Below are 24,051 nucleotides of genomic sequence, written 5' to 3'. Positions count from 1 at the left end.
AAATTCCAGAAAAGTGAACTGGAGTATAAATTCAACAAGCAAGCCTTGGCACGGCCTTACAACTCCAAACACTCCTGGGGCAAAACCTATGGTGAACACAAGCGCCATCTGGAGTTCAGTCATGAGCAGTACAGGGAGCTGCAGAGATATGCACAGGAAGTGGGCATTTTCTTCACCGCTTCAGGAATGGATGAGGTAAGAGACAGTTATGATGGACCTTTTGTGGCTCTTTAAATCAGAAGACAAATTGATATCTTTTTGTCCGGTAGATGGCAGTAGAATTCCTGCACGAGGTCAATGTGCCTTTCTTCAAAGTAGGTTCTGGAGACACCAACAACTTCCCCTATTTGGAGAAAACTTCAAAAAAAGGTAAGAGTGACCTCTGCTGTCCGGAGCACAGATTTCAAAGTACAGTCCATATGTTTTTACATCATTTCAAATGTCACCAGTGTAGTTTTACTCTAGTTTAAAAGGGAATAGTGCCCCCTATGTGGATGTTTATCATAGCTGTGTTAAATATTATGGACAACCAGTCCATCCCCACCTCTTGAAAATCTGTCAGCCTGTTGAAATGTGGGCGTGGCCTTGGTCTTCTGGTCCTAAACAGAGATACCTGCGTGCTGGATCGTGCCTAGAGAAACGCTCCACGTGTCCAAAATGTTGTAACTGATGCTTCCTCACCTTATATGTCCAAAATTCATAGAGGAAGTGTCTGTATGGGATAGGAGTTGGTCTACATGGTTTCAGGAGATCCTTAGGCTTAAAAGGCATTGAATTTGTTCATCTAAAATTAAGGCCTTAATTGGTATTACAATGACTTAAATTAATCTTATAAAATTCTTAAAATGCCATGGGAACATGCAAAGTGGAATTTTGTTCATGTTTTCTTTGGTTCAAGTAAATGACAAAATCCTTTTTTAAATTTTCTTTTAAAATGTATTTATTTTATATATAATTCAGTGAAAACCACTCATAATGCCAAACAAAGTGAGGTAACAAAACCAGCAAATCACTTTTGTTTGTTGCCGCAACGGTCAGAGCAGAGACTTTTTCATCTGGCTGTATGTCACTCACATGATCACATGGGGAAGTGTAAATTGAATGGGGAAATTGGCTTTTCAGGGACGATTATGAATTCTAATATTATGCCAGTAAAAAGTCTTAAATCTATCTTGCCTTAAGTTGTAGCAACCGTGGCCTCCGAGTATACTGTATTATGCCGCGTTCACACCGGGCACGACATGAGCGACTGCAGCCGCAGGTTGCCATGTAATCCCTATGTAAGGATGTGTTTTGGATGCCAAACCACGCAGCGCGACGCAATGGATGCAAGTGAAGCGATGCGAGTGAAGCGATTTTGAGCGTTTTGCGTGTTTGAGGCGCGATATTGCGTCACATCACATCGCGTTGCCCTCCTCCCCAGGTTCAGAAATCTGAACTTTTTCATCTCTTCGCGCCGCGATGACCAATCAGGGACTGAATATGTAGTGATGTGGAGATGTCTGGAGTTTGACTAAAGATGTGAACATGTCCTGTATCTGGTAGCAGCCTGTGAGCAGGACTTATGTCTCTTTTGTCCTTTATTTCACAATTATGACAGAGTTTTTGGAGCGAGCAGCAGCCCAGCTGCAGCAAGCAGCGGAGTTTCTTTCTTTCTTTTTTTTTTTTTACGTGCGCGCGTGAGCAAACTGTCTGTGGATAATATTTTACTTATTAACTACACAGATGTATAATAAAGCAAATGGTGACTGGTTTCTAAATACAATTATGACAGAGTTTTTTGGGGGGAAGAGCGAGCTGCAGCAAGCAGCAGAGTTTCTTTTCTTTTTTTTTTTTTTAATTGTTTACATGTGCACGCGTGAATGGGACAGTTGGTCCTCAAACTGGGTCCCGCAGAGGCGGAAGGACTGCTGACAGCGGTCGTCATCCAGACACAGCTCCTGCAGCAAATAATGATACTCCCTGTATTGGGAGCTTTTCACAACAACTCGCTCCGTGTGATCAAGGTTCGTCATGATGACTTGACGCCGAGCGGAATGGAAGCTCCTCCTATTTGATGACGCATTGGAGCGAATTTTCGCAGCGAAAGTCCACCCAAGCAGAGTGACACACCGGGAGAAGGAGGCGCGCCGTTGCCTGGCGACCTCCGCGAATTTGTAGCGTCTGATCGCGCCCTTTGTGAACGCGGCATTAGAGTGCAGTTAGGGCCTTGTATTTCTGTTCTTTCCCAACCAGTGTTTCACAGAGTCGTGACCAAACCCAGCAAGCATTTCTGTCTGAACTCGACCCGAACCAGATCTTGATGTCTCTTATTATTTCCATCCTAAACCATTCCACACAAACAGGAAGAAAGCTGTTTGATCCTGTATTTTTTTTTTTTTTTTAATTCACAAAAAGGAATGTTTGCATCATGTGGAGCAGACCTTTGTGGCCCAGCACACGGATTAAGTCAAGTCTCTTAATCTGACCTGATGGGTCATTTCAACCGGATTCATCATCACAGCCTTCATGACAACTGTTATCCACAGCGTCTGGAAAGATTTTAATTCCTTATCATGGAAATTTCTTGTGAAAAAACAATGTTTTAAAGAAGTCCCTCTTTGTTATAATGTGGTGGTCTGTGTATTTCTTAGTCTGAGCTGCAGCAAGCTGTCACTTTGACCCCCCTCACCAACAACATCTGTTTTACAAGATGAAAGTCCTTTCTGCAGTTATTTTATTGTCATCACAGCACTCCGTTTATTCACGATCGCTGTTCACCACAACCATCCTTCGTCTCTTCAGCACTCTGCAAGTGATGAAAGTAAATCCCATTATGATCCACCAAGACAGAAGGGGAAAAAAACACGTTAAATTACACCATTAACAACAACAACATGTTATTCATTATGAGTGGCTGAGCTTACAAAGGCAGGTCTGTGACATCATCATTTCAGAAAGATTCCGTATATCCAGTGCCTTTGTGCTGAGGAGACCAAACTCGAACCGAACCAGAGTATCATTTTGAAATATCTGTCCAAATCCAGTCCAGCCTGTCAGGCCCTGGTCAGTACCGCACTCTGCAGTATATAGGCAGGAATTTGACTACAGATGTGCTTCAGAGTACTTGTCTCTGTCCTTGGACAAGATGTTTCATCTGCATTCCAGTGCACCCAGCTGGAAATGGTTACCAGCATTGGCTGGAGAAGTAACCTGCAGCTGACTGGTGTCCTGCTCACGCAGAACCACAGACCCTCAACCACTTCACCTTATTAGTAGGGTCATGAACCTTAATTCTGTGACCATTCTCTGGCTAGTTTGTTTTGTGGATTGATCCGACTTCTATAGGCCTTTAAAAAAAAAAAAAAAAAAATTAGCCCCCAGGTCCCTCCCAAAAATTCCAGCATTTTTTACTAGACCAAATCCAAGGTGGCCACCGGCGCCATCTTAAAAAATAAATTTTGAACCAAAACACCTAGAACAGGGGTGGGCAATTATTTTTGCAAAGGACCAAATGAGAAACAGAAAATATTGTTGAGGGCCGGGGCAAAAGGCTAAACTCAAGTCTGCACAATAATACATTTATTCCTATATAAAAAGCAGTAAATAGCATTGTTTTGACAAACTGTTAGATGTTCTGATTAGGCAATTAAAAAAAAGAGGTTACTTTACAAAAATGTAATTTATTCAATCAAATGTTCCAAGACAACAGTGAACAAAATGTGAAACAGTTCTGACTCATTACATTTGTGATCATTTTCAGTCACATTGACCCCAAAATGCATTTTGAGTTTAATATACTGTTAAAACTGAAACTTACTGTTGGAACCAGGAGGTTCTTAGCTTTCTAAAGAAGACATTAAAGACAAGTCACAATGCCGCTGAACTGTACAGAAAAAGAGAGAAGAGTGTCCCAGTTCACGAGTTCTTATGTCTTTGCATGACTACATTTGTATTTTCCACCACTTTCCACATTTTAATGTTTTTCAGTTCTTTTTTTCTTGTTCAGTGAGTGAAATCTAGTCTGTGTTGATCTTTAAGGTGCATTTACACATAGGCAACATGCGTTACAAATGTCATATTTGCATCAATCATGGCACATTCCTGACATTCTTAACATGACTTAACGCATCTGAATAGGTTTCTTAATAGTGCGTGTTGGTGAGTGATATTCGTGATTTTCGTGGAGCATGTTTTTGGCTGTAAAAAAATCTTCACGAATGTCACGCACCACTCTCATTTCGCCTCATGTCATGGAGGTCGCAACTGAGCGTGTTGATCCATCTTGATGAGTGGTGATCCTTAATAGAGCGTGACAGCGTTCTTCTCTGACGCGCGCACAATTAAACCCTGCTGCACCGCATTCAGTTTCATTACAGCAGTAATGCTGAAGAACGAGAGTGACGCCAAGTTGGCTAAAAGTCTCGTTCCAGTGCTCCTCAGCACGCTTCTGCAGGTGTTCCACCTGCTGCATGAGCCTGATGTTTGGGAAAATGAGTGAGACCAGAGCCGCGTGGAGTCACACATCTGGCTCTCTCACATCTGGCTCCTCCTCTTCTCACAGAGGCACAGAGCCCAGCTAAGCATACAATCACAAAGTTCTTCTGGTGTGGATTTTGAGGAACAAACTGGAGCGATCTGAATTGTTCAGCAAATAATCACGCATTAATTTCATGCCACTTGTGTGAAGTAGGCACGAACATTGCACAGCCTATTCGAAAACACTTCGTATTAATGTGTGTCATTGCACACAGAGAATCCAAAAGATTATGACAAGCTGTTACATCTAAAATAAACTTTACAGATACATTATCTAACCCACAAGAAGGAATGAAAATGCAACTGTTTTACCAATCCATAGCTGTCTATCTATCTAGCTATCTATCTGTCATAAATGATTACACTTGAGACAAGATATGCGTTCTCCACCGCACGATGTGCACGAGACAACCTGCAAGTGTAGATAATTTCTCTGTGATTCTGGGAGTGATGAGAGAATGGTTTCATCAGCCAAGTTTTGAGCGGAAATGTGCCACTGGCTATGAAATGATTATTTTATACAGTGAGGAAAATAAATATTTGAACACCCTGCGATTTTGCAAGTTCTCCCGCTCACAAATCATGGAGGGGTCTGAAATTTTCATCTTAGGTGCATGTCCATTGTGAGAGACATAATCTAAAAAAAAAAAACTGGAAATTGCAATGTATGATTTATTTAAATAATTTATTTGTATGTTACTGCTGCAAATAAGTATTTCAACACCTGTGAAAATCAATGTTAATATTTGGTACAGTAGCCTTTGTTTGCAATTACAGAGGTAAAACGTTTCCTGTAATTTTTCACCAGGTTTGCACATACTGCAGCAGGGATTTTGGTCCACTCCTCCACACAGATCTTCTCTAGATCAGCCAGGCCTGTCGCTGAGAAACACAGAGTTTGAGCTCCCTCCAAAGATTTTCTATTGGGTTTAGGTCTGGAGACTGGCTAGGCCACTCCAGAACCTTGATATGCTTCTTACAGAGCCACTCCTTGGTTATCCTGGCTGTGTGCTTCGGGTCATTGTCATGTTGGAAGACCCATCCACGACCCATCTTCAATGCTCTAACTGAGGGAAGGAGGTTGTTCCCCAAAATCTCGCAATACATGGCCCCGGTCATCCTCTCCTTAATACAGTGCAGTCGTCCTGTCCCATGTGCAGAAAAATACCCCCAAAGCATGATGCTTCCACCCCTATGCTTCACAGTAGGGATGGTGTTTTTGGGATGGTACTCAGCATTCTTCTTTTTCCAAACACAGCGAGTGGAATTAAGACCAAAAAGTTCTATTTTGGTCTCATCTGACCACATAACTTTCTCCCGTGACTCCTCTGGATCATCCAAATGGTCATGGGCAAACTTAAGACAGGCCTGGACATGTGCTTATTTAAGCCATGCATGATTTTAGCCCATGACGTCTTAGTGCATTACCCACAGTAACCTTGGAAACAGAGGTGCCAGCTCTCTTCAGGTCATTGATCAGCTCCTCCCGCGCAGTTCTGGGCTGATTCCTCACCTTTCTTTGGATCATTGATACGCCACGAGGTGGGATCTTGCATGGAGTCCCAGTCCGAGGGAGATTGACAGTCATGTTTAGCTTCTTCCATTTTCTAATAATTGCTCCAACAGTTGATCTTTTTTCACCAAGCTGCTTGGCAATTGCCCCGTAGCCCTTTCCAGCCTTGTGGAGGTCTACAATTTTGTCTCTGGGGTCTTTGGACAGCTCTTTGGTCTTAGCCATGTTAGTAGTTGGAGTCTTACTGATTGTGTGGGGTGGACCGGTGTCTTTATGCAGCTAACGACCTCAAATAGGTGCTTCTAATTTGAAAAAAAATGGATCAAAACTCATTATTTTGTTCTTAAACACAAAGGACCAAAACAAATACCCTACATGTGCTACCGCTGTGTATGGTTATAGAAATATGTCTCAGTGTAAATTACAGCATTACAAACATACAATGGGGTATTGTGGAGTCTCTCTTTCTTCCTGTCAGGCCGCCCCATGGTCGTGTCCAGTGGGATGCAGTCCATGGAGACAATGCGCCGGGTCTACCAAACAGTGAAGCAGTACAACGAAAACTTTGTCATCTTGCAGTGTACCAGCGCTTATCCACTGGAGGCTGAGGACGTCAACCTCAAAGTTATCACGGTGAGACGAACACAGTCAAGTCCATAGGTATTTGACAGTGACACATTTTTGTTTTTGTTTTTTACTCTGTACACCACCACAGTGGAGTTGAAGTGAAACAGTTATGATGTGTTTGTAGTCTCTACTTTCAACTTTAATTCAAGGTGTGTAAAAGAAAATATCACATTAATCATTTAGGATTCACAACCATTTTTATTCACAGTGCCTCTATTTTCAGAGGTAATACCCGCTATATTGAGTTTTGGTCAGGCACGGTTAGAAAGTTTAAAAAAAAATCTCTGAATGCTGAGGATTACTTGTTGTGTCCCTGGATCCTTCAAGAACAATCTTGGACATAAACATGTAAACGTCTATGTTTTTTCCTAAGAATGTAACACTTAGAAACAAGTGGATTCACAATAATGGTAGGACTGGAAATAAGAGAAAGTTTAGTAACACCATGTTTACACTGTGTGCACGACTGAGTTTAGATTGAAAAATGCCTCTGCTCGCTCTGACGCCTCTGACGTCTATTGACTCATTACCTTTGAGTCAGCGCTTTGAGCAAAATAATATGGATTCCGACTTCCCAAGGTGGAGAGAAAGATGGTTGTCCACCATCCAATCTTGGACAGACTGCAATTTGGAAGACAGCTGTTCCTGTATGGAAACAATATCTTTGTCAGAAACGAGGAGAGCCGAATCGTCTTTGTACAACAGTAGCTTACATGTGACTGCTGAAGGCATGTCATTGACGTTAACCAGGAACAATAGAGGACCTAATATGGATCCTTGGAGGACCCACAGGTCACGTTAGCAGGGGCTGAAAATACGTCTGCAATGTTACCTTGCTGCAGCCTATTCCCCAGGTAGGTTCTAAACCAGTTAACAACAGGCTCTTGAAGCCTGACTTCCAGTTTACTTAAGAGAATACTTTGATCCACAGAATCAAAGGCTTTTTGAAGGTCTAGAAGAACCATTCCTGTGAAATTGCCTGTCTTTTGTTCTGATTTTATATAATCAGTCAGATGAGTTAAGCATGTATCTGTGGTAGGGCTGAAACGATTAATCAAGTAATTCGAATAATTCGATTACAAAAATGTTCGAGGCAAATTCTTTGCTTCGAAGCTTTGTTTAAAGCTGTAGTACATATGCCAGGCCTGTAGGTGGCACTGTCATGCCCCCCCAAAAAACCAAGAAGAAGATCGTAGAGCATGCCCATAACTAATGTAAGCGCTAATCAATGTAGCAGGCGATGCTACAAGTTTACAAAGCCACATGCTGAGTAAAATAAAGCCTTTTAAGAGAACGGGGCTGTGCTGATCGTCTGAAATGGACTTATTATGCATTTAAAGTGAAGCAGTGTGTTTATATTTTATATATATATATTTTTAAACGTGGTTTGCTCCACTGGCTGCTCTCCACCTCCACATGTGAAGCGAAAGGAAGCGCACTTTAAATTAATCATGTTTAACAATTCAAAAAAATGTTTTTTTTTCAGATTTGATAAGAGTTTTTATCAACAGGATGTAGAGTTAATTTATCAGTGCAGCTGTTGTGGAAATGTTGCACTCCACAGCCGTTTTTTTTTTCAAAGGCATTTTGTATCCACAGAAAACAAGGAATTTGTCTTCGGTTTGAGCTGCTCTGTACGGCACGTTAATACAACCCCTGGCAAAAATTATGGAATCACCGGCCTTGGAGGATGTTCATTCAGTTTAATTTTGTAGAAAAAAAAGCAGATCACAGACATGACACAAAACTAAAGTCATTTCAAATGGCAACTTTCTGGCTTTAAGAAACACTAAGAAATCAGGAAAAAAAATTGTGGCAGTCAGTAACGGTTACTTTTTTAGACCAAGCAGAGGAGAAAAAATATGGAATCACTCAATTCTGAGGAAAAAAATTATGGAATCATGAAAAACAAAAGAATACATCACTAGTATTTTGTTGCACCACCTCTGGCTTTTATAACAGCTTGCAGTCTCTGAGGCATGGACTTAATGAGTGACAAACAGTACTCTTCATCAATCTGGCTCCAACTTTCTCTGATTGCTGTTGCCAGATCAGCTTTGCAGGTTGGAGCCTTGTCATGGACCATTTTCGTCAACTTCCACCAAAGATTTTCAATTGGATTAAGATCCGGACTATTTGCAGGCCATGACATTGACCCTGTGTGTCTTTTAGCAAGGAATGTTTTCACAGTTTTTGCTCTATGGCAAGATGCATTATCATCTTGAAAAATTATTTCATCATCCCCAAACATCCTTTCAATTGATGGTATAAGAAAAGTGTCCAAAATATCAACGTAAACTTGTGCATTTATTGCTGATGTAATGACAGCCATCTCCCCAGTGCCTTTACCTGACATGCCTGACTGTGGAAATTTACATGTTCTCTTCAGGCAGTCATCTTTATAAATCTCATTGGAACGGCACCAAGCAAAAGTTCCAGCATCATCACCTTGCCCAATGCAGATTCGAGATTCATCACTGAATATGACTTTCATCCAGTCATCCACAGTCCACGATTGCTTTTCCTTAGCCCATTGTAACCTTGTTTTTTTCTGTTTAGGTGTTAATGATAGCTTTCGTTTAGCTTTTCTGTATGTAAATCCCATTTCCTTTAGGCTGTTTCTTACAGTTCGGTCACAGACGTTGACTCCAGTTTCCTCCCATTCGTTCCTCATTTGTTTTGTTGTGCATTTTCGATTTTTGAGACATATTGCTTTAAGTTTTCTGTCTTGACGCTTTGATGTCTTCCTTGGTCTACCAGTATGTTTGCCTTTAACAACCTTCCCATGTTGTTTGTATTTGGTCCAGAGTTTAGACACAGCTGACTGTGAACAACCAACATCTTTTGCAACACTGCGTGATGATTTACCCTCTTTTAAGAGTTTGATAATCCTCTCCTTTGTTTCAATTGACATCTCTCTTGTTGGAGCCATGATTCATGTCAGTCCACTTGGTGCAACAGCTCTCCAAGGTGTGATCATTCCTTTTTAGATGCAGACTAACGAGCAGATCTGATTTGATGCAGGTGTTAGTTTTGGGATGAAAATTTACAGGGTGATTCTATAATTTATTCCTCAGAATTGAGTGATTCCATATTTTTTCCCCTCTGCTTGGTCTAAAAAAGTAACCGTTACTGACTGCCACAATTTTTTTTTCTTGATTTCTTATAGTGTTTCTTGAAGCCAGAAAGTTGCCATTTGAAATGACTTTAGTTTTGTGTCATGTCTGTGATCTGCTTTTTTTCTGCAAAATTAAACAACTGAATGAACATCCTCTGAGGCCGGTGATTCCATAATTTTTGCCAGGGGTTGTATACATTAAACACTGAATAAATCACAGTAATAAAAAGTGCAAATAAAATGTGCAATAAGAAAAAAAAAAAAAGAAAAAGAATGTCCTGTCCGCAGACTGAAGATTTCACAGAGCGTCTGGGCTTATGGTTTGGCAAAGCTCCAAAACTCTTAATAATGTGAAAAAATAAATAATTACCTGGGAAAACAGAGAGGGAACATCCTAAACTTAAAAATCTGCATGATGGCACAGAAACATTGTGCCATTGCTTAGGGAAAGCCCTGCCACTACTGATATTGTTTAAAAATACAGAAGTACTTTCTTATCCGATTACTCGATTAATCGATAAAATAATCGATAGAATACTCGATTCCAAAAATATTTGATAGCTGCAGCCCTAATCTGTGGTATATGAGGGACGGAAGCTTGACTGGTACTCATATATAAGTTTGTGATCTCTGAGGCATTGATTTAGTTGATCATATACGATCTTCTCCAATATCTTGCTTACAACACTGAGAATCGAAACAGGTCTATAGGTCCCAGGATTGGTCATACGGTTTTGCTTTTTTGGAATTTTAACAGACTTGAGGTCTGATGGAATTCTACCTGAAAGCAATGACAAATTTATAATATGTGTTAGTGGTTTTGTTAAGTACAAGGCACCCTCCTTTAAGAAGTAAGCAGGGTTGTGATCTAATTTGGTAGCCTTGTCAGAATTTAGAGAAAGAACCTCCTAAATGACACACTGAAAATTAAAAGAACCAGCAAAACTGTTTCATACTAATGATTTTCTTTGGTTTTCCTGAATTGCCTGAAATTGCCTGAAAGCATGATTTCTTTTTTGGAATGAGGTGAAATACTTCCCCTGTAATCCAGGGTGTGGTGTCCTGTTTGATTCTGACTGATTCATAAGGGCCAAGTTTGTCCAGGATTGCTAGAAATTTTGTCTTAAATTTTAGTAATTTCTCTTCAACGTTTGAATTTCTGAGGATATCATCCTAGCTCACTTGAACCAGTCTGTGCTTATACACACATTGTTTCTTGATTTTACGAGAATATAAATTAGTAGGTGATCGCTCATGCCAATGTTCAAAACACCACTTTTTGCTACCTTAGTCCAGTGGTGGGCACAGTTCAGCTAATCCGATAATAGATAATTATCAAAGCTAATTTTTTTGCTAGCGGATTAGCTTTTCAGATATGCTTTAAAACCATCATCGGACCAATTATCTTCCGATAACATTTTTTTTTGTTGGTAAAGTGAGCAAAGTCTAATGGTCAAAAATGTTTGTAAACCCAAAAATAAAACATTTTAGTCCATCTGTTGTGTGTTTGTAGCAGACTGGCTGCCTGTCGGTTGCTGATGACATCATCATTAAGCACAAAACGTGATTGGCTGGTTGCTGCAGGGACCATTGTGAGTAGTGTGATTGGCTGGTCGCCGCAGGGAGCATTGTGAGTAGTGTAGTTCAGGTTCACTTTGGACGATACAGTGAGTGAGTCTGCTCAACACAAAAACAAAATGGACTAATTTTAACATTATTTTATTTCTTTCTGGCTGTAATTTAATCCCCAAGAGTCGGTGGGGGAGAGGAGCTCTCATGGCGCAGCTGTGTGTACAGAGGGACTTTTCTTCACATTTAGACACTGTTTTGGATTATAAAAAAAGGATGATTTATGCTGATTATTTATTCAGATGAATCCCATTGAAACTAACAGGCAAAAATTTATATTTACTACATGTATTTTACTCTGCCAGTCAATGCATTAAAGGACGGTTAATGTGGTTCTTTAAGCCGCAGGGTTAAAATATGTGAAAAAAGCAGCAGCTTTTTAGTTCATAAATGACGGTGTATATAATACTGAGATAAACTGTGACTTCTAATGCTTGGTTCACACGGCAGGATTTTAAAATTATCTGTAGGTTTCCAAAACAGAGACCATACACGTGGAGATAACAAAGCGTTTTGCATATAAGCCAGGGACCTGCAATTGTATTTATACCTGTATCTTGTAAATAGTGTGTAAATACTGTGGTTTTGAAGGAATGACAGTGAGGATGTGTTTAAGCAATTTGAATGAAATGAGAGCGAGGACTTGCCCTAACCATTTTAATATTATTTGTCTATTTTGTCCATCTGTGTGTATGGGTCTGGAGCGTGTTGCTGTGTGTGTGTGTGTGTGTGTGTGTGTGTGTGTGTGTGTGTGTGTGTGTGTGTGTGTGTGTGTGTGTGTGTGTGTGTGTGTGTGTGTGTGTGTGTGTGTGTGTGTGTGTGTGTGTGTGTGTGCCTGGAGTGTAAGAGAGAGAGATGGGGTGACTATGGATGCCTTTGACCTATGTTTTATATCAGGCCATGTGCCCATACGGGGACTAAGGATGGAAATTAGCTTAGGCTATAATCCTGTGTGTTATGGATGAGTCTCTGTACATTGTCTTTTTAACATGCGCTGTCCCTTGATAAATAAATACAAATACAAACAGGTTTAGTCGTACAGTATGTGGTGTGCAGCCACGGTGAAGTCAACACACCACACACAAACAGATTTCACACAGGAACATTCCCAGGTCAGACAGGAAATCTCACAATTTCTTAAGATTAAACATGACTTCAGAGTAAACAGGCGGAGTTAGTTTGTGGGCTATTTACAACAGAGGGAAAAACGATACAAAAAGAAAAGGCGTGGAGAGACAACGCGACCACCGGTCTTTCTGGTAAGTCAGAACTGCTGTTTTGATGTAGATTCCGCTCCGTATGTCCGTCACCTCGCTTTCTGATTGGCTGCACGTGACATTCTGCCGGCTGCGTGCTCGTTTGTGGTTGGAGGATACAACACACACTGTCATATTGGGCCAAGACAATCCAACATTGTTGAATAGCCCCGATTTGCAATCAGCGCGCTCCTGACGTCCTTCCGAGCAGATCAGAGCGCTCCTAACACACCACACATGGCAGGCATATCTGATAAGATTATCTTTAGCGTCATCACGATTGTCTGGGTGATCTTAAGATTGTCGGAAGGGGAAGATCGGGTTCGATATCGGCCTAATTATCTTGTTGTGTGAACCAGGCTTAATACTGTGTTTTACTGCTTTTGAAAGATGATGACAGTGTTTGGGGTTTTATTTTTTTATTCATTCATTTTTCATGCATTCTTATGTGTTTGTGATCCTTGAATTTACCCAGCAGCGAAAAGTAAAAGTGAAACTGGTTTATCAGAAGCCAACAGTGTAATCTGATGTGGCCGCGTCCGAATCAGTGCTAAAAGTTATTGGTTATCTGTAATACTGATAAATTTTTTTTTATCGGTTTAGCGTCATAAAAGATAACTTTTCAGTTATCGGATTAATGGTTATCGAAGCTAACTTTTTAGTTAGCTGTGCCCACCACTGCCTTAGTCACATCAGACACCAGAACCAGATCTAATATTGTTGATGTTGATGCAGTGATTCTGGCTGGAGCATTTGTCAAATTACTTAACTCAAGCATAGACAAAAAAATTACACAGCTCATCATAGATAACCCTAGATCCATTATCAGAGTTAAGTCACCTAAGAAATAACATTCCATATCTGTGAAGTTTGGACATTTTAGACTTGATTATTCAAGCCTACAATAAAAGTCAGAGTCTGTTGGTGGTCGATGGCAAATGCCGATAAGAATAAGTGTAGTTTTAGGAAAATTTAGTTTCACTGTTGTCATCCAGATTGGCACAAGGGCTGTAGGTGATATCTGCTCGAACATATGCGCACACTTCTCCCCTTGTTCGATCACGGTCCTTTCTTAGAACGGAGTATCCAGACATTGTAATCTCGTTGGCCGTGACAGAATTGACAGGCATGTTTCACTGATACTTATAACAGCAGCTCTGTCTCCTTTGTCGATCAGATGAAGCTCGTCCGCCTTGGCTAAGAGGCTCTGTGCATTCATATGGAGGAAGTGCAGGCCTTTCTGTTGTAAACAGTCAGTTTGGTTCTGGAAGTAGATCTTCAACTTGGGTGTCAGAGAGTGAAATGTTAGTTGGATTCATTGTTAGTGTGCACTTACCGCAGAACCAAGGCTCGACTGAGTTTGAGAGCTTGGTGTAGGCTGATGAATCCATGACAAGACATTTGCTGTGTACCCACAGATTGCAAGTGTCACAGCTGATGCCTTTCTGGTTAGATCTCATCAGGGTTCTCAGCAGGATTTTTGGAAAAATCACCTTAAGAAGCCAGGGGTTTGGGGACTGCTTAGGCTTTAACCCTGCTGAAGCTTTTGCTTTATGGGCTTATAAAGGGCCTTCTTTGGTGTTTTTTTAACTACAAAATGTAGCATAATCAGAAGTTAATCTTGAAGTTAAAAAAAAAAGAATTGTAAGAATTTTCTGTAGTAAACTGCGGTGTATAAATTAGCTCCTGTGCAGTGACAAACTTTTCTACACTCTTCCATGTTTTGGTGTGATGCCTCTTTTGGCTTGAAAGTAAGGCTGTAACAAAGATAAAAAAAAAAAAAACTATGGCTTTACTTAACAAAATTTTGCCCTCAAAATGTAGGCAACAGTATTTCAGAGGGATATAAATATAAAAGGTTACTTACTGTAAAAGGCGAAGTTACTGATTGCGGAATGATCCGTCTTTCCACCTTTACTCAGCAGAGAGCCACAGCAAATCCCACAACACACAGACATGGAGCGGAGGATATTATCATTAATATTAATATTTTCATGAGGGACACTAACTTTAGTTTACGAACTAGAGAAGCAGGAGATAATAATGTTCAAGTCCACGGCAGAGAACTGTGTCATTGGCTGCACCACAAAAAAGGCACGTTAATGATGAACGAATAATGGGGGAGGATTCTCGCAGAAAAAGTCCCATTTAGAGACTGTAATCAGCAGAAAAGGCAGAAATGGCTTTGATACAGGCTGATGAATAAATTGTGAATGCGCTGCTTCTGTATCAGAACCAGTAGCTCCACAATCAACATGGAGAAATTATTATTTTCGCATTACATACCCTCAAAAACAATGTAAGGGCCCAACTGCAGTGTAATTTTTTTATTATAACAGCGTAACGGACCGTTACGCTGTTATAATGCTGGTGAGAACCCTGCTCACTGGCTTTGAACAGTCAATACATGGAAGCTTTGTAGGGCCAAGAATCCCCAATGTCCAAAAAACTTGCGCAAACGGACTGCATTTATGTAGCGCTTTTCCATCTGCATCAGACACTCAAAGCGCTTTACAATAATGCCTCACAGTCACTTCGATGTGAGCGTGCTGCCATACAAGGTGCTCACTACACACTGGGAGCAACTAGGGGATTAAGGATCTTGCCCAAGGGCCCTTAGTGATTTTCCAGCACAGGGTGTAGTGGTATGACATTTTTTTTCCTCTTAGGAAAAGTTTGAAGGGTACCTTTGGCAGGAGAGGAGCTCTCTCAAAAGGTCTAAATGGTGCAAAAAATTGGCATCGTGGGCGCTTCCAGGCATTTTGCAAATGATCATGCAAAATCTGAAAACAATCAAATTGTTTTAGGTGGATAAATAGAGTAAACATGTAAAAAGACCTCACACAAGGTTTGTTTCATTTATTCATGAAATGGCTTTATTATCATATTTTGAAATAGTTCATTGTGTAAAATAAATCTTGAGATTTCATAGTGGGCTCCACCTAAAAACGGATAAAATTTGTAGAAATCTTAATAGATGTGGTGTTATTGATTGTGGGTTAATGAAAATGACAGACATTCAGAAATAACATACCTGTGTTTGTGGTCGACAAGACCCTGTAGCACTTACAGGGCCGTTTCAAAGTATTTGGAGGCCTCAAGACAAATGGACTTGGAGGGCCCCCTGTGCCTCACCACCCCGTCTGGTCTGCCCAAAGCCAACACAAACCACAGCGTAGACACACCATATAAGCTCACACTTTATATCAATAAAATATTTCTTTGACTGCATTTGAAAACCCACCACCGTCCCATAATAACTAACATATAAATAAACCAGAGGTCTCAAATTGATTCCAGAAAGGCCAAAAGGGTGCAGGTTTTCTTTGCAACCACCCACTCCACCAGGTGATTTCACTGATACTGATACCATCTACTCAAAGTGATGTTAATTAGTTAATAATGCCTGTTTTTTCTTTAAATCAGTTGTTAAGAAATGCAAACAAGATGGTACATCTGTCTGGAGTAGGTGGTTCTCAAAAACTGAGTGAGACTAGTGAGGAAAGTCACCATAGTGAAGCAGATAAGAATATTTACAGAGGAATCTTTCAAATGGTGAAACAAGCACCAAATTTGGCACAAATACTCCTTATACATTACTTATTGTAAAACCATGTTAACCACCTAAATTTTCAGTAGGCAGCCAGGTAGGGGTCAATTGAAGAATTACACAGGGGTCAAAATTTAAAAATGCTCCAATCATATTGGAAAACTATACCACATTATTTGTTAATCACAAAAATTCCAAAAAGGTACAGTTTGGACTGTCTGTGACTGAATATTATGGCATTATGGGGTAAAAACAGCAAGAATGGTGACAAAGGTGAATTTCAGTTTGTACAGGAGTCAAAAAGTTAAAGTTGCTTCAGTTTTGGTTTAAAAAAAAAAAAAGTGGTGTAAATTATTGGTTGTGCTAATAAATAGGATTAATAAATGTAATAGTTTTGACTGTGTTGAATGTTTGGTCTCCAAAGTAAAGGTCAAACAAGGTCAACGTCCATTGGATTCTATGACATGTGACACATGTTACCCTGTAACATGATAACTAAGCGTGACACATTGTGCAAACTAATCCTTTTTAAAACCCTATTAATTTAACCAATAATTTGCATCACTTTTTACCAAAATTATAGCAACTTTAACTTTTGACCCCTGTACAAACTGAAATTCACCTTTGGCACCATTCTTGCTGTTTCTTGCCAGAAATGAACAATTATTATTTTTGTTTTTTGCTTCACCATTTGTACAGCTTTATGGTGGAGGGGAGAGCAGAGAAGGAGGTTCTGATGTATCACAAGGTACTTGGGAGGCTGTTTTTTTTTTTTTTTTGGTATTGGTGGCAGTGGAGGATGTTAACAGACAATCACACAGATAGTGGCAGCAGTCATAATAAAGGATAACTAAGAACATTTTTAATAGACTGTGTGAAACTGGAAGCTTGAGCAGGTAGTGAGTTTTTGAGAAAGATCTGCTGCATATCTTGTGTACAAGTGTACAATGAACTCTCCTTTCATTGGATAGCAATGTGTAAACTCAACTAGGATAGTTATCTTGCTATCTGATGCTCATGTTTTCTGAAATTTGATGAACATACCCTAAAATCAAACAGTAATATTTCAGGGTGTCTTGGTGGTGTCTTCAAGTGTGTCACTCAGTTTTTTAGAACTGCCTATGTGAAACAGATTTACCACACAGTACCATGCGGTTCGTATTTCTTAATGATTGATGTAAATCAAGTCCAGGACATATTCAGTGAATTGAAATATTTGTGTATCCATTCCCTGACTTGTCTAAAAAAAACAAAAAAAAAACTGGCTTTTGTGATTTCTGGTTGTGTTTCCACAGTGTGTCACAATTGCACCTAAATTCGCACATTTTTTATATATATATATATTTTATTTATTTATTTGTCTACAGGAATATCAGAAGGAATTTCCAGATATACCGATTGGGTATTCTGGCCATGAATCTGGAGTCTGTATTTCTGTGGCAGCTGTTGCGCTGGGAGCAAAGGTCATTGAGCGCCACATAACGTTGGACAAGACTTGGAAAGGAAATGATCACGCAGCTTCACTGGATCCCTCTGAGCTGGCCGAACTGGTCCGCTCCATCCGACTGGTGGAGAGGGCGATGGGAAGTGGCATAAAGCAGATGTTACCCTGCGAGAAGCCGTGCCACGATAAGGTAAAAGTGCAAGCGCACATACACAGAAATACACCAAAAATCAGGACTGTTTGGTTGTAATTCCCAGTTTTTCCCGGGTTATTGGGGAGCGCACTCAGAAGACTCAAAAAGTGATAGGAAACGGACTTCAATTTTAGATGTTGTATTGAACAGATGCTGTCACTAAACAGGTAATCACTCTTTCAGTTTGCAGACTGACACCCCCCCCCCCCCCCCCCCCCCCCCCCATTAACCATTTGTAAAATCCAGGCGGCTTTTGATGGCTTTCAGTGGAGTGAGTATATGAGAAATTGTTTAACAGCTGGACATGTTCCAACTTGTCCTTAAGGCTTCCAACAGAGGTGTTTTTCCTGTGGCGGAGCGTCGCGGCGGCTGCGAGCCGACGCTGCAATCTGTCCGCACGTCTTTCATTAAAAAAATCTCCTTTAACAGTGGAATATCCGGATAAAATGCTGAAACCGACTTCTTCTGAAACTTCTCTGTTCTCTCACGACGTCCTGGATCAATAGAGCCTGAAATGTGGAGGTTTTCAGCTTGAAACAGGCTGACGACGGCGCCTGAGAGCGCTGGGCGACGTCTCGCACCGTGGGAAGTCCTTAAAGCGACAGTATCGCCTCAAAATCTCTCATCAGCCGTTAAAATTTTCACTGAAAATCAGCTTAATTTTTCGAACCGTGTCCACTTCGATGTGTCTCACAGGTTTAGAAAAAATTTTGATCAAACAAAGTGCCAGTCTCTCAGCAACTTCTCAGACAAAGGAATTCCGACGAGGGGCTGGACGACTCCTCCCACAAGGAGTGCTCACAGGCGAATGACGTCACCGACAGGCGTGGAAAAACTCACGCATGCGCACGAGGGTTCCAGCATGTCTGACATAAAAACATATGAATGAAATCCATATAGTTTTTGAAAAAAATAAAAAGGACCTATACTTTATTGACAGACCTCGTAAATATTTACTAAACTTAAAGTTTTGGAGCAACTTCATCTGTTATCGCTCAGGCACATTGTCAAAATTGACACGATGGCGTTTGATGCGGAAGAGTTCAGAAAGATACAATTGAAATGTTTTGATTACCATTTACAGTTGGCGATGAAAGACTTGGGTGTTAACTTCGTGTTAAAGTCAGAACAAGAAGCTGCACTGAAAGAGATCTATCTGGGACAAAGAGACACATTCGGTATGCTGTCGCTCCAACGAGAGCGGCGCACTGAGCAGTGTGGCGAAAGTAGTCCAGCGAGCTCAGTCTGTGGGCGCGAGCTATCCCACAATGCCAAAATAGCAGAGATGTCGCTCCAATGAGAGCGATGTGCTGATCACGGTGCTGACCCCCCACACAGTGTTCTCTGTCTTTGTTCCTGCTCTCCAGCACCACCCCCAGATGGGCGGGCAGTTGCCCTCGGTGTGGATCAGTAAAGTTATGTGTTTGTTTAAAAGATGTTGCATTTTTACCTTTATATGCGGTGACCATTCACGTTATATTAAACAGTATGTGTAAAAGTAAAACTGTTTTGTCTGTGTAGCGTGGTAACCAGAACAGTATGCATCATGGCATTCCAGAGGAAATATGAAGTTATTATTATAATCATTATTTGTATCAGAAGATATGAAATTATTATTGTTATTATATGTAGTTAGCAAAGTAGCAAATTGGCCGTGAGACATACTGCTCCAATGGGACAAACATTAGCCACCCAACATGCATTTGTAGACTTTTCAGAAAGTCTCTTCCTGTTGCTGCCATTTCCTCCAACCATGAAGCATTTTGTCATTGTTGACAAAAAGTGGCACCGTTGTTAATTGGACGCTGTTTGTTGTGGCTTTGTGTTAGGTAGACTGCTGTAGTACCACTCTGTGTGTGACTTACATGTTCAGTGACATTCACACTGGGACAAGGCTGCAGTACATGTCTGATCTTTACTAGCGCGCTTCTCAACTACAATATAAGGCAGGCTTGAGTAACCGATCACACACCTGAGTGGTGACGATGACAGTCTGACATAGCCGAGCACTGACTGCTCGATCTAATACATCACACTGTTCAGACTGGGATTTGCAATCTGGCCCGTATCCCACTCGAGCCGCGACTTTAATCGAGCCAACTCTGGACCGTGACATCAAATTACAGCCCGTGTACCCACAGTGTCTTCAGTGAAACACTCAGACAAATTTATTTCTCTGTGGTGCCTTATTTCCAAAAACTGTCACAGCATTAGAGCAGAATTTAATTCCATTCTGCAATATCACACAAATTTACATTTACCTGTGTAAAGCCAGGTGACTGAATTTAAATAATCCATCATCCTGTCCGTTAGTCCTCACTGGTAAAAAAAAATAAATAAATAAAATAAAAGCGAGCTGTCCTCGTCACTCCAGCAAGCAACAACTCAGAGGGGTGTAGGATGACGTCTATGTCTGTGAAGCCCACATTGTCTCCTTCAGCTTCTCCAGTAAAGGAGAATACACACACACAGAACAGTTAACTTTTTGTGAAATTTTAAATGAATTCCTTTATGAATATGTAACACAGTGGTAAACATACCACTGTCCCAACTTTTTAAAAATGTGTTGCAGGCATCCATTTCAAAATGAGCAAATATTTGCACAAAAACAATAAAGTTTATCAGTTTGAACATTAAATATCTTGTCTTTGTGGTATATTCAATTGAATATAGGTTGAAGAGGATTTGCAAATCATTGTAGTCTGTTTTTATGTCCATTTTTCACAACGTCCCAACTTCTTTGGAATTGGGGTTGTACCAAATTGTATGAACTCGTACTTGTACTCGGTCTGGAAAAAAGTGGCATCGGTGCATCCCTAGAGTCAGCGTATATTTAGTGTTTGTAATGTTGGTAGATCATTTTGAATCAGTCATTTTAAAAGTAGCTCTCAAACTGAAAAAGTGTGGGCACCCCGGCCTATACTGTACATTTATAATGATTGATAGACCCATTTGTGCCATCAGATCTGCCAAACATCAAAACATCTGTGTATGACTCTGTGTTCTGTTTGTTCTCCAGTTGGGTAAATCAGTGGTGGCTAAGGTGAAGATCCCCAAAGGAACTCTCCTAACACTGGACATGTTGGCTGTAAAGGTTGCTGAGCCAATGGGTGTCCCACCTGAGGATCTCTTCGAGCTGGTTGGAAAGGCTGTACTGGAGGATGTGGAGGAAGACGAGTGTGTCACACCAGAGGTTGTTGACAGTTATGGCAAAAAAAAGAAGTGCTAAATCATATGAAGATCAAACTGAGATTAATTAATTAATTCAGCAGAGTGACATGATTGGTGCAGCTGAACCTGAAAGTCGTGGACTTTTTTGAAGAAGTGATTATAAGTAATAAAGATGCAACAAACCAATGATACACTTTTTGGTCCGATACCAGGTGATAGGCTTCTTGCATTTGTAAGAATGGAAAATGTTTTGCACTAAAAATGATCAAATGTCGATATCTGTCCTTATGTATGAAAGGCTTTGTATTAAATTAACTGCAAAAATTTGTTATGGTGTTTTGCATTTCATAACAGCAATTTTGTGTGCTTTACGGTCTCTCCATTGGACTTATATATGTGAACACAAGAGAGTCTGCAATGATGATTTACACACTTTGTCACACCCTTAAAAAAAAATCGAACTTTTGCGAGGTTTTTCATGACATCATAACTTAAAACATTTGCTATATTCTGGATCCTCTAATCAAGCCCTGTAATTCAGTGTATTACATGACATGTTTTACTGTAATCTGAAATTTGACCTAATTTTGGTGACCTTTGACCTCAAGCAAAACCCTGAAGGTAAAGGTCAGTCGCTCATTGGCTTATGGGCAAGGCCAATCACTATATGCAATATAATAAAAAATTGGGCTGAAATTGCAAATATCTCTGAATTTCTGTCCAGTGCAGACACTTATTCGGCTGAAAAATTTTTTTGTTTCTTTTTGGTCAGAATTACGTTTATTTGGCCCAACGACATAAGTAATATTTTGACAAAAAAAAAAAACGACATAAGTAATATTTTGACCAAAAAAAAGAGGACAATACACAAAAAACGATAATTTGCTTGTTGATTCAAAAAGGAAACCCTGTAATTTTGTGTATAACATGTAGTAACCATTTGTCATCATTGTCATCATTTTCATTATTATTATTATTATTTTATTTTCATAAGATGTGTTTGGGAGGTTGATCTGTTTTATTTGTTATATTGTAATTGAAAATATAAAATGGCAAATAAACATAATGTTGGGAAAAAAAAATTCAAACAGAACAATCAGGAATCGGGCCAAAATTGCAAATCATCTTTTTCTTTCGGCTGTTCCAGTTGGGGGTCGCCACAGCAGATCAATCGTTTCTATCTCACCCTGTCCTCTGAATCCTCTGTCACACCAACCAGTGTCCGCCCTCAGCACATCCATAAACCTCCTCTTTGGCCTCCCTCTTCTCCTCCTGCCTGGTGGTTCCATCCTCAGTATCCTTCTCCTTATATACCCTGGGTCCCTCCTCTGCACATGTCCAAACCATCTCAATCTCACCTCTCTGGCTTTGTCTCCAAACTGTCCCACCTGAGCTGTCCCTCTGATATGTTCATTCCTAATCCTTTCCATTCTTGTCACTCCCAAAGAGAATGTCAACATCTTCAACTCTGCCACCTCCAGCTCTGCCTCCTGTCTTTTTGTTAGTGCCACTGTCTCTAAGCTGTACAACATAGCTGGTCTCACTACTATCTTGTAAACTTTGCCCTTCTCTCTTGCTGATATTCTTCGATTACCAATCACTCCTGCCACCTTTCTCCAGCCACTCTACCCTGCCTGCACTCTTTCTTCACCTCTCTACTACACTCTCCATTACTATGGACAGCTGGCCCCAAGTATTTAAACTCATCTACTTTCACCACTTCTACTCCTTGTAACTGCACTATTCCACTGGGCTCCCTCTCATTCACACACATGTACTCAGTCTTGCTTCTACTGACTTTCATTCCCCTTCTCTCCAAAGCATATCTCCACTTCTCCAGACTAGACTCAACTTGCTCTCTACTGTCACTACAGATCACAATGTCATCTTCAAACATCATAGTCCATGGGGACTCCTGTCTGATCTCATCTGTCAACCTGTCCATCACCACTGCAAACAAGAAAGGACTCAGAGCTGATCCTTGGTGTAATCCCACCTCCACCTTGAATGAGCCTGTCATTCCAACTGCGCATCTCACCACTGTCACACTATTCTTGTACATGTCCTGCACTACCCTAACATACTCCTCTGCCACCCCAGACTTCCTCATACAATTCCACAGCTCTTCTCTTGGCACCCTATCATAAGCTTTTTCTAAGTCCACAAACACACAATGTAACTCTTTCTGGCCTTCTCTATACTTCTCCAACAGTATTCCCAGAGCAAACATTGCATCTGTAGTGCTCTTTCTCGGCATGAAACCTTTTTGCTGCTCACAGATCTTCACCTGTTTTCTAAGCCTAGCTTCTATTACTCTTTCCCATAACTTCATGCTGTGGCTGATCAACTTTATGCCTCTGTAGTTACTGCAGCTCTGCACATTACCCTTGTTCTTGAAAATGGGAACCAGCACACTTTAGCTCCACTCCTCGGGCATCCTTTCACTTATCTCTTCTTGAGAACTGTGTGGGTGTCAGGGGGACAGCCTTGGACTGGTTCCATTCTTACCTTACAGGCCATTCATTTACTGTCAGGCTGGGGGAGCCCACCTCGTCTTCTGTTTCTCTGAACTGTGGAGTCCCCCAGGGTTCTATTCTTGGGCCTATTCTCTTCACCCTATACCTTCTCCCGTTAGGTCAGGTGTTTAGAAAACATGGCATATCTTATCATCTTTATGCAGATGATACTCAAATTTATTTGCCTATTAAGAAGAATTCTAGCAGCCCCCTGACACCCTTGCTTGTGTGCCTGGAAGACGTCAAGGCTTGGTTGGCTCAAAATTTTCTTAGCTTAAATGAGAACAAAACCGAGGTGATTGTGTTTGGGCCCAGTGTTGGTTCCACAGTTCGATTAGACCTGGGCCCTCTCAGTCAACACATAAAGCCCACAGCCACCAACCTTGGCGTCATTATGGACTCTGATTTTAAACTGGACAGGCAGGTCAAGGCGGTTGTTAAATCCAGCTTTTATCAGCTTCGTCTTTTAACCAAAATTAAATCAATTTTATCCTTTTCTGACTTGGAGCGCGTCAT

At 40.7% G+C, this 24,051-nt stretch overlaps 1 protein-coding gene across 1 annotated transcript in view; it reads left to right on the top strand.

Annotated features, from left to right (window-relative positions):
• LOC117525909 (sialic acid synthase-like) overlaps positions 1 to 21,292 on the top strand; it is a 92,518-nt gene extending 71,226 nt beyond the window's left edge. The window contains exons 2-6 of the mRNA XM_034187858.1: positions 1 to 195; positions 270 to 369; positions 6,510 to 6,664; positions 17,579 to 17,845; positions 20,868 to 21,292. The exon at positions 1 to 195 is cut by the window's left edge and continues 21 nt beyond it. Coding sequence (XP_034043749.1) covers positions 1 to 195; positions 270 to 369; positions 6,510 to 6,664; positions 17,579 to 17,845; positions 20,868 to 21,077 — 927 coding nt within the window. The 3' untranslated portion in view covers positions 21,078 to 21,292. The remainder of the gene's footprint in view (positions 196 to 269; positions 370 to 6,509; positions 6,665 to 17,578; positions 17,846 to 20,867) is intronic.
• Positions 21,293 to 24,051: the final 2,759 nt, after the last annotated feature.

The sequence above is a fragment of the Thalassophryne amazonica genome, chromosome 15, assembly GCF_902500255.1.
Source record: "Thalassophryne amazonica chromosome 15, fThaAma1.1, whole genome shotgun sequence".
In the NCBI taxonomy this organism is placed as follows: Eukaryota; Metazoa; Chordata; class Actinopteri; order Batrachoidiformes; family Batrachoididae; genus Thalassophryne; species Thalassophryne amazonica.
The sequence above is the reverse complement of the archived record's forward strand: the minus strand, read 5'-3'. Positions and strand labels throughout refer to the sequence as shown.